This window comes from Morone saxatilis, unplaced genomic scaffold (assembly GCF_004916995.1).
Source record: "Morone saxatilis isolate NCDOM2014 unplaced genomic scaffold, NCSU_SB_2.0 Contig19, whole genome shotgun sequence".
In the NCBI taxonomy this organism is placed as follows: Eukaryota; Metazoa; Chordata; class Actinopteri; family Moronidae; genus Morone; species Morone saxatilis.
Window position 1 is genome coordinate 21967337 of NW_023339751.1, and position 11936 is coordinate 21979272.

Below are 11936 nucleotides of genomic sequence, written 5' to 3' on the forward strand. Positions count from 1 at the left end.
TGTGTGTGTGTGTGTTTATAATGCTGTAAAGCTGTTATTGATGCCAGCATCTCTGCGCAAATCATAAAAATCATCTCCTGGTTTCCTCCGGATAGTATGTCAGTGTTAAAAAACCTCAGTGCCAGAGGCATACGGTGAATTCTAGTCCCTATCTCAGAGATTAAAACATCCATTACAGTACACACACACACACACACACACACATACATCCATCCATTAATATACGCCATTGCATGCTCCCTTTGCACCACCAATGTCCAGTCTCGGCATGAAGTCACCATCAAAGCAATGATTACTTTTGCCCGATGTATCTGTGTGTCATTTATGGAGCTAGAAAGCAGAGTTTCTTTGCCTGCAGCGAGAAAACATTACATTTATATTGATGACCTCTATAAACAGTCAGTATTGCTGTATGACACATGCACACAGTTTCCAGTTTTTCCTTGAGCAGTCTTTCTAATGCCTAAATCTATTTTTCAAAGTGAAACAAAATGGACGCTGAACCACACAGTGTCAGCGTTAACAGATTGTAGGCACTTCTCCCTCTTTGAGGTGGTAGGCAGAGTTCTTTATTAGTCTCTAACGGATAAATAAGTTAAACACTTTTTTCTGTCTCTCACTGTAAAAGCAAATGAGTCAGTGAACTTGGACATTCATTTAGCTATGGCTAGCAGGGGCGATTATACTGCCTTCCATTTCTTCTTTATCATGAATTAATTAACAGCACATGTGAGCATTAACACATCCGTCTCTGTTTGAATAATTGTAGCCCAGTTCTAGCGTAATGTCCCACTATTAAAACTTCATATTTGCTGTTTTATCACAGGCTGAGAAATGAACAACTGTTCACTGGAAGCCTTGGATGTGCATGGTGTCAGGATGCCAGAAAGTGGGTGGAGATGAGAAGCATTTTAGCAGTTAGACAGAGATGCAACGGGTGGTGTTGACCATCCTCAAATTTTCATTATTCTTTTTTATTTTATTTTACTCTATTACCCAAAACATTGTTAAAGGGATTTTATGTTGCACTTCCAAAAAGTTAAGGAACTCACAAGAGACGTATGAAATGTGTGAGAATTTATTGTACATTTCTTTTCACGGACTAGTACTTCTCATGACAAGTACATTTGCCTTAATGTGCAAAATCATTGGAGTTCTCCATTAATGTCACATCATCTCTGTAGTAATTTCAAGAAAACTTTTCTGACACACTAAATGATATAGCTGTCATTGAAATTGCATCTGGTATCAATTGAGCAATGTGTAACTTTTTACAGCAGCCCTTAGTATTGAAAACTCAAGTACTTTTGACCTATTTGTATTTTATATGCTGTTTATTGCAGTAAATGTTTATCAGTAACCATAGCTTAATTAATCAGTATCAGTCATTACATTCTATTAATTTTAAAGTTACTGTCATTGAAAGGGTTGTTCTGGATTTTCAGTTATAAGGTGAAACTATTTATTGCTAATTTGACCCAGACGACTAATAGATAACTGTCTATTTATTCAGACTTGTGTTTCTTAATATTTGAATCCAGTCAGAGACATCCCGTTTAGGATAGTATGATTAGCAATGTCTGAAGAATTGTGTCAGATGTAGAGACAATCAAACATGCAGCACCTCCATGAGCCCAACCATTTAAATATTATTGTATGTCCCCCAGAAAAATCAATATAACCGCACTTGCCAGCACAACATGGACTGATTCCTTATTTGTATTATATAATATCTGAACACATTAAATATTCTGCTGGCTAAACTCTTATTTCTTATTCTTAAACCAGAGTCAGATTATGTGAGGGTTAAAGTGCAACTCTGATGTAAATGTTTAAAACTATTATGTCAAAGTTTAAGATTCTAAGATTTATCTTTCACAAGAGTTCCTACTTTCTCATCATCTACGTCCCTGCTTCAGTGGAGATGGTAGTCTATATATACAGTATCAATTCAAGTTAAGAAAGAAAGGGTTTATAAGAACAAATCAGCTCTCAGACGCCTGAATGGTCACATAACTATGGTAGCCTGTGTGATGCTAATGAGGCTGGTGTCCTGCAGAGGTTCCATAAAAGGGATTGCGTCAGTGACAGTCTTGTTAGTCAGGCATCAAACTCAGAACTTTGTTTAAAAAAAAAGACATGAATGTACTTTGAAGCGAGAAATTGCACAAAAATAGGTCTCTCTTAGCTTATGTTACAAAAGTCTAGACGATGCTGAGATAATGCTGAGGAGAGAAAACTGTCACTGCCAGATAGATGTAAACCACAGATAGGTTTGTGTTGCAGATAAGAAATCAAACCAGCACCACCCCCTTACATCTTTAAGGCTTTTTAAAGTTTAAAGACTAAAACACTTCCTTGCGTTGTCCTGTGTTCTTTTGAGGGATTCATAGCAGATATTCGCTGCTGTGCAACTGAGTCTGCCATGTCAACAGTATTGTGAAGTGCAGAACAAAGAATTGTTTTGTTTCACTGCATATTTGTCTCTCCAGTGGGGATGAACATGAGGGGAGTTAAAAGGGAGAACCTGGGACTTACATAGAAACACGGTAGTGCTGATTTAGATCTCCTGTCATGACGGCTACCAGTGGGAAAGAGGGCAGGAGAGGTAGCGAAGGAAGGATCAATGCGGATGAGAAAGAGATTCAAAAGGGATGGCAAGCAATAAAAAAAATAGATACACCATTATTATAGGAAGAATGCATTTCTGAACAAAATGAAGGCTGTGATAAATCTGGTCAGAAATCATGATTGTAACTAACTCAGCAATGATTTTTGTTGCAAGAAAGCATCAATTTACACAAAAATGTTATATTACAAGCCAAATGACAGTATTTTGTTACAGGAATGACCTTGTATACTGTATAATATCTTTCCTTTATAAGCTGTTTTGGGGATTCTTAATGTTCCATCTTTCCATATATTTAAATTCTCCATGTTATCCTAACATTTCTTGATATTCCACTGAACAAACCTACTGAGAGCTTAATTGCAAAGATTTACTAATTAACTTTCTTACTGTTGTAAATCCAGGCTTTGAAAGGGCTTATAAACTACTATGTTTCTAGTATTTCTGCCTTATTTGATGCAGATGGGAACAGAGAGCTGGGTTGATATAGAAATGTATACATTGCAATAAATTCTGTTACCATAAAGTCAATTTCAAATAATTTAAGGCTCGGATGTACTGTTTCTAATATCCTCAGCTTTTGAGCAAAGTGTGAGCAGCTGATTGTGATATTAAATGCTTGATATGTTTGTTTTTCAATAGAATTAAAAAGACAGTGTTCATTTCTGTGCCATTTTACCAATGAAAATAACCTTTTATTGTGCTTAGATTGTGTTCAATGCAATGATTCCCCTACAATGAAACATAAGCAGTACAACCAAAGTGATTTTCTCTTTCTGAATTGTTTCATTTGAATAATTCTGAGATGCCTCAAAATGAAACTAACCATTGTTTCATAAAAAAGGAATTGTTTAAGAAAAAATTATATGACTGGCAGCTCGTCCGTGATATTTTTGCCTTACAAGCATTGTGAAAAAACAAAACAAGGATTCTTATTTTGATGTCATTATGCACTAGTGAAAACATGACTATTACATTATATTTATGCCAATAGATCCTCCTAAATGTTCTAAATCTGAAAATAATTAAGACTATTGTATTTTACCTGTAACATGATAAATACATCCACAGTGCAGGTTGGCAATAACTTTTTTCTTTCCCAGCCACCACATATTCAGCCATCATTGACACATCTGGACCTCAGTGAAATTGCCACCCTTCATTGTTGCTAAAAGATTTGTGACACAACCGGAAGCCTTAACGCTCTTGATTTTATCAAGCTGTCAACAGCCTCCCTCCGCTCTCCGCACAGTACAATTTACCTCAATCCCTGAAAAGGCAAGAATGATTTTGAGGAAGGTGGAAAAAGGCAGAAATAGATGTAACTCGACTCAATTTAGTCTCTGACAGTCAGCTCCCAGAGTCAAGGCAGTATAGGCGCTCTCCACCTCGAGGCTCCCAGCATGTGAGAAAGAGTTGAGGGAGTTAACAGAAGAGATCTAAGAAATGTCAATATAACCTGCTTAAGAAGGAGGTGTTCTGAGTGGGAACACTTTGTATCGCATGATATGCAAATACATGTCTTTAACATCATTGGTCATAATTTATCAGATGGATTCCTCCTAACATGTTAACTGCTACAAACCTAAATTATTTTTTATTCTTGTGTCTTCAGTACTGCAAACGCTCCTCCCAGTCTCGCCAGGGAAATGTTTGTGAGTCCAGCTTTGCACATTGCAACATCTCTACTACGCCATCCAGCAGCTCCAGGGGCGCAGCAAAACATCACAGGTATTCAATATTTTTAATAGATTTAATATATTTAATTGCACACAAATACACATACACATACCATTGTGAAGTTCCACTAGAAATGCAGTAGTCCAACAGCAATAATGCAAATTATACCAACAATAGGCAACTTCAGTGTCCCTTCCTATAATCAGCAGGGACTCAGTGAAGAGAGAAATTGAATTATCCACATTGCAGTGCAGCCAAAGCTAATTGCTGATTTGCAGAAGAATGATAGTAATTATAATTAAAGCTATAAACATGTTAATAAGCATATCTATAACAGTCATGAACGCAGAGGAGATGCGACAGAGATAAAATGGGAAGCACATGTGCGGAAAATTTATGAGCCAGCACAGACGTGTAAATCCCAGTAAGCTTTTTCTCACACTGCTCAGCGGTGTGTAAGAGCTGGCTGGGCTTTGGCATGTTCATCAGCAAGAAATCACACTCCAACACACACTTCAGTGCCTACTTCTGACAGAGTTAGAGTTCACATCTTTGCCAAGGCTGGATTTTATGTTACAATACACATGAACAAACATATTCACAGAGCTGAGTAGAAGAGAGCTCCTGCAGATCGGGTTTGTACATTAGACCACCTATTGATATTCTCTTTTTATGTTTTATTTTTTTTTGTAATATATTCAATGACTAACATATTAATTCTGCCCCAGGTTAGTATTTACATTATTGGCCCAGAACGCCATGTGCAGCGTTCATCTAGTAACCTGAGCACAGAAGTATTGAACAATGGTGTTGTGCATGAACAAAATAATCCCTCTGGTCAGTCAATTATCTTCATACCAAACTGCAATTACTTCCTAGAAGATTCAGTGGTTTTTCCCATTTTCTTCAAAAAGATGAGTTCTTTCTTCTGCATCTCAACTTCTCTAATATGACAACATCAAATATCAGAGATTTCTACAATTGAACAGAAGGAGAATTGTCCCCAACCCCCTTCGCCAAAAAGAGAAATTGAATTTCTTTGTGTCCCTCAAAGAGTTCTGTATACTTCCCAGTATGCATAAATGTGGGCTGAGGAATAGTTGTTGTCCTATCACCATACTTATTTTCTCCCTATTTAACTTCCAAAGACAATGTAAGCTGGTTCCAGCAATTACTTTGCATTTGGGACACGTTGGAGAAGCTAACTTCATACTTAGTATAAATATACCATCACAGTAGACATTATGTAAAAGATTATATTGCATCTCTTTATATCTATTGCATATTGATTTTCTGGAATGCAACAGGAACATTTTGGATTTGGGATTTAAGGTAAAACAAAGCCATTTTAAACTTTTATCCCTCTCTGTTGACGCTTTTACAGACATTCACACCTGAGAGCCTCTCTGCTCCCATGGTTTTCTAACCTCTAACTGCTAAGCAACTCCACTGGAGCAGCTGGGGGTTAATCACCTTTTTTCAAGGGGATCCAGGCGATAGTTGAGAGGATATTTTCCCAGACAAACTAGAAATACGATCAGACAACCTTCAAACCACAAAGTCCACTTCTTGTTTGGCTGAACTCCTGCAAGACTTTCCTTTCCCCTTTTCTCTCTAGCTCTTGCTCTCTCTGTGAAGAGCTCACAAATGACATTCTTAGTGGGCGATCAGTGTTTATTTGTTTGCAATCACGCCAGCTTAGACACAGACTTGGACACTATTGTCAGGATAGCAGAGTGTGTTGGGATACCACAGTCAAAAAATAACCAGAAAGACACAAATAATTCTGTTTCAGAAATAACTCCTTTAAATACAAAATTCTGCCAACACTATTAAGGGCCTCACTGTAAACAGTGCTTCCAGTTATGGCTAAGAAGCCCATTTTTAGAGGCAAATCTATCTCTCAAAACAGCAGAGTTAACTATGAATAGAAGTTCGGAGAGGACATTTGCCAAAATCTCTTTTGAGAGATTGTATGTCAGCAAAGAGCACATGCACATGAACACCATGCTTTCCGATTACAGTGATACAACTGATTTATCTATTTATGTCACAGTTTAACCTTTTTTCTGAAAGGACCAGTGTGTAGGATTTTGTGACATCCAGATCCGATGACGTTGCAGATTGCAACCAAAATAAAAACACAACAATTATTATTTTCAGGTGATTATTCATTAATGAAACCATACCTATGAATATTATGTTCCATTTCTGCCAACAGATGATCCTAAATGTTACACACTGGACCTTAATGACACTCTATACTTGTAGCCCTTTTTTACTGCAGGACCTTTCCCAATAAGCTTTTTGGGAAATCAGGAACTATATTTGCATTTTGACAAGCGGTAGAGATGCACGGCTCATGGTTCTTTAATACCCACACCCACAATTACGAGAGCCAATTCACACCACCCAACCCGAAAAAAATTGTTAATAAACCACCCAGACTCTGCAAACTGCCAACTTTTTACATTATACTAGCACAACTGTCAAGACTGAGCGCCAAAAGTCTCCAAGGGGCTGATCCTGCTGCTGGGAGCATCTAAGAGCTGTCAGAGAAGCTGACTTCTACCCAGTCCACAATAGTGGGAAGAGCTAGGCTAAATAAACATATGAATGATTCCAAAAGGTGCTCTTTATTGTTGAATCATGTAACCCTTCCTTAAAGACATGAACTCTCTCTTTCTCTCTCTCTCTCTCTCTCTCTCTATCTGACACACATAAACAATGCATCCTTCACAACATTCAATTTTAACAAAATAGTAGCCCACATGTGTACGTCTAAACTGTCTTTTTAACTTAGTGTTTGGCTGCTTTGTGTAGAAAAAAAATGTTGAAATAGAAAGAGTCCACACTTTCAGGATTTGGATGCATTTCAAGCAGCAACCAGCTAAGCTGAAAACGCGCTCACTATATGCACTCTCTAGGCAGCATATGTGTGTGGTTGTCAGAGAGAGGGAACAAGAAGGTGAGAGGTGGACTACCACACACAATGTTTCTGGAAGTTATTAATAACTTGCTCGGAACGCTGCTTTGTCACTTGACCTGCCCGCCCCAACCTAAATCACTAACAAGCTTTCCACCCCTGTATGTCTCTATCCAGCATCCATTCCAACATCATAGTCAGCCTGAACAAGAAGATAATGGTTGTTGTTTTCTTGTTGTGTGTAAACATTGTATCTCAAGTGAGGCAGAAATGTTTCCAAGGGCTGTGGGTTACAGATTTTTTTAGTTACTTATTGTGATGGTCAGTGTCCAAATTAATTCAGTTTGATAAAGTGTTTTATCAGTGGTCATATGTTGATACAGACTTGAATTAGGAGATTATTATTTTGATTGCTTCAACAGGTTATGGTTCTAAAATTCTGGACACAATCTGAAACCGACCCAGCTGAAACAAAACAAAACCCTGTGTGCATATTAATTCTAAACAAGAGGCCAATTTTATATTGGTCTCTCGTTTAGAGGACAGTCAGACTGTGAATATTCTGTCAGGTACTATCTTCAACAATAAATCCTTAATTTTTTTGACTTCTTTATTTGTTTTCTTAGAAGTGGTTCCTTGTCTCACATTCCGGATCAGAGAACCCGGGCAGCCCACTGGACAGGTCCACGCAGGACCCCGCCCATACCCAGGGGAAGACTAAATCCAATTGGAGGATCGAAGTATTCAGGCCCCGCCTACCAACACCTTCAAGAAGTAGACTCATCTGAGAGGGAGGCTGAAGCACAAAGAGGGTGAGACGAATGTACTGAAGGCCCAGACGAATGTTGTGCTCCTGTTCTGAACACTGTCAGTAGTGGACAGAGCTTCCTGAAGCCAAGGCGGAAGTGTCTTAAATGTGCATTCTTTCTAATGGCCAGCAGGGGGAAGCTCCATGGACTGCAAAAAAGAAATAATCAAATAGTTTTGAGTCTTATCAAAGAATTACCCTCTGACTTCATTTATTAGCTTTTTCTTATGAGTTTATGGTCTTAATAACTACTTTCAAGTATTCTTCCGTGCAGCATGATGTGCATTTCGTAAATGATGGTCCAATTTAGAGTCAAACACACAATAAAGCAGGGTATACTTTAGGGCTACCTTGTGACTGACAAGTCATTCTCAGTGAGTCTGTCCATCACGCACAGAACTCAGACCTTACCTTCAAACTAGGCAGAGCTGATCAAATATGAATCACTGCTCATATTTTAGGGTGTCGGTCGTTTTCAGCCGTCCAAACGAACTCACCTCACGAAGCTTTGGACTTCATTTCAAGAGTGGATTTTTCAAAGCCAATTCTGTGATTTATTTATTTATTTATCTTTAATTTTAAGACTGCACTTCTTTTTTCCTTTTTTAATCTCCTTTACGCCCCTCCCCCCCAGTTTGTTTTCCAATCTGCTGAGCAAAGATAAAAACAAGGTCACGTTATGTTGTGGATTGCAATACAGTGGCATGAGTTCAAAGGAAACTCGCCTGGTGTTGGTGCTTTTAAGGACATGATACAGGCTACACATCCAGACTCTTCTCCCTCTTCGCTCCTCTCTGGCATCTTGTCATGCAGGCGCTACATTCTGATTCCCAGCTTTTTATTGCTAAGCAGGTACACCAGCAATTAAATCCCAGCATTTAAATGTGACATATAGGGTTACACTTCTCAGGCCAAACTGAATATGCACAGCCAGGGGATATGCAAATGATCAGTGTGAATGATTAGCAACAAATGTATTCAGTGTGAAAGGCGCTTTGACCCATTTTTGTTTGGTCATGAGTCAGTGCTTTACCTACCTGGACTGGCAAGCCTCACTTCAGGCGTTCAGGTCCCAGCAGTTCTGGCTCAGGATAAAGCTCCACATGACCTACATGCATACTAATAGAAAGAGGAAATAGACATGGCCGAACAAGAACACACTCACATCTACATCGTTGACACATGTGGTGTGGCAAATTCATTGGTGTGCACACTGGGGGTACAGAGTGGTGATTGCCCCTGCTCTTTTTAGTTTCCTTTCGTTTTAATCTTTATTTAAGCAGGATATTTCAGGGACACTTGAGCTGCTTAAGTATGCCTTTCCACCGCGCAAGTGCTCTTCTAATCTGACCCAGTGCCACTCAAGTGCCTCTCTGGTCACCTTAAGTCCATCCCTTAGTGCCCTCTGCTCGACCCAAGTGTCTTCGTGTTGCTCCAAGTGCCCCCCAGGTGCCCCTGTGATCAGCCCACATGTCCATCGGTAAGCCCGAGTGCCTACAGCAGCTCAGGTGTCCTCTGGTTGTCCCAAGTCTCCTTCGGTCTTTCCAGGTGTCTGCCCAGGTTAAACCCAACTGTTTACTCGTCAACCCAAGGGTCCTCCGATAGCAGGTGCACTTGTATTTTGGTCAACCCAAGCATCCTCTTGTCAAGCCAAATGTTCTGTGGTTGGTCCAAGCATCTTCTGGTGTCCTATGATCAACCACAGTTTCCCTCTGGTCAGCTGAAGTGATCTATGGTTGGCCCCCTGGTCAGTATATATGTAATATGGTCAGCCAAAAAGCATCCTCCGGTTGGCCTGAATGTCTTCTGGTCACTACAAGTGTCCTTCGCTGCCCAAATGCTGCTTGGCTCCCTTTTGTTATTTTTGCCCCTGCCCCTAGAGCATCTGTGCATGCCACTACACAGAATGAAAACTCCCTTTCCCTAAAAAACACACAGTCATGTACAGATGCTACATGAAAATCAGACAGATAAACAGGTTGCGCTGAAAGGCAAGAGGTCACGCTCACTCTCTCACTCACACACATTCAGACTGAGTCACACACATACTTCTGCTCACTCATTCACTCATTCTCTAATGTACGATTTCACATAACAGCAGATGCACAGACACACGACTCCCTTTCCCATAGTATGGTAGTCTGGGTTGCCATGGAGGCATTTGACCACGACTGCATAGAGACTGAGGGAGTGATGCAGAGACAGGAATAGAGAGACAACTAGTTTGAATCCATTCTGACACAGACGGAAAGCGTTCAAAAAAATAGTAAAAGAAGAGAAAAAAACAGCAGCAGGGGGAGTGAAAGGATGTGATAGAGGAGTGTGCAGATAGCATATGACAGTTAGAAAATGCTTTAAAGAAAGGTTGCCCGTTCTATTCCATGCCTGTTAGAGAAGCCCAGTGTTATCTCAACAAAATGGCTGACAGGGAGACAGAAAGTCCTGTGTTGTTACTACTATTTTAAGATAAAGCTGTCTCCAAAATGGCTGACTGAGAGACTGCATGCATTTCTGTATTTTTGTCCACAGTTTACAGTGTTTTATTAGAAACATGGCAGATTCTCCCTCCCTCGTTAACTTTGTCTTCAACAGCCATCAATTAACCAGACACAGCTTCTGTATCTGTCTGTGTGTAGGCGTACACACCTACATGTATGTACAGTATATATGTTGCTTCTCTACAAACATTTCCCATTGTTACAAGGTCACTGAATCACTCACATAGACAGTTACTTTGACTTTAGCAGCAAACAGATGAGATATGTTTATCTGTAGGGGGATGGATTAATGAAAATGACTGTTAACACTTGTACATGTAATGAGCTCCCGTAAAAGATAAAAGCCCAGTCACTTATCTCACCTCACTTGCACACAATCTCTCTGTAATACCCCTCTAGCTGCTCCCTCGTTGCTCCAGGGTCTATATTTGAACTCTGCTTCATAGATTTTTGCAATCTGATTGTGTTTCAACACATCAAAAGAGAGATTTGTCTGTGAATGTTATCTTGGGAATTAGCACCCTCGCGTCATCCTCTCTTATCGCTCGCGGGATCCTCTCTGTGGGCCCGCTAAATCTCCACTGTGGTTTTTGGTGAGGTTTTCATGTCTCAGAAAAATACTGCAGTGATAAAAGGACGATGTGATTTCCTTTGAGTCTGAAAAAGCACCTTCTCCTCCCACCACTATTTTTGCACGTCTCGATGGAAAGCACAAGTGTGTGTGATGAGGTATTACAAAGGAGAGGGAGTCAAAGTTGGATTTTGATATAGCGAAAAAGGCTAGTCTTTGCAGAGGATTATGAATTATTACACAGATGAGGCTCTACTGGATTTAGACACTGATAACACTGAAGAGCATGGTCAGTCTAAAAAGAGGAAGAAAGATTATGCCTGGGCTCAGTGAAGTTAGGTCAAGACCCGGATATACTATGCATTATATATAGTATATACAGTGTGTGTGTATATATATATTTCAGTCAGGACCACTTTTGTCAAAATAACTTTTATTCCAAAGCAGAATATTACATTTGGCAGTATGGCTCGTTCTGGCACCTCCTTGCCATCCACGTGCCATGGTTGAACAAACCTTACAGCAGGGAGAGCAACCATCCCCTGCCCTTCCCATGTACGTACATGGAACAAGTTTAAGAAGGAGGGAGCGGCAGCAGAGACCCCCAGGGTACAGAACAGAGCAAGCAAGATCGCTGACAATCAGAAAATTAACATTGATTTAATTAAGATAGCAACATAAAAGGAGGAGCTGGGGTGGAGGGTGGGTTGCAAAAAGATTGTAGGAGGAAGCAGCAAGATAGGCAGGCTAAGCAGCTTTAATTAAGGCTCATGAATGAATTTTTGCCAATTGGATGCTTGAGGGAATCAGCTGAAAGCTGTCAG

General features: G+C 39.8%; 1 protein-coding gene across 1 annotated transcript in view; it reads left to right on the forward strand.

Moving 5' to 3' along the window:
* The window catches only part of LOC118329016 (pro-neuregulin-3, membrane-bound isoform), a 345808-nt gene that overhangs the window by 330388 nt on the left and 3484 nt on the right, over positions 1-11936 (forward strand). Inside the window, exons 7-8 of the mRNA XM_035662948.1 lie at positions 4245-4360; positions 7862-8047. Of these exons, the coding sequence (XP_035518841.1) occupies positions 4245-4360; positions 7862-8047 (302 nt within the window). The remainder of the gene's footprint in view (positions 1-4244; positions 4361-7861; positions 8048-11936) is intronic.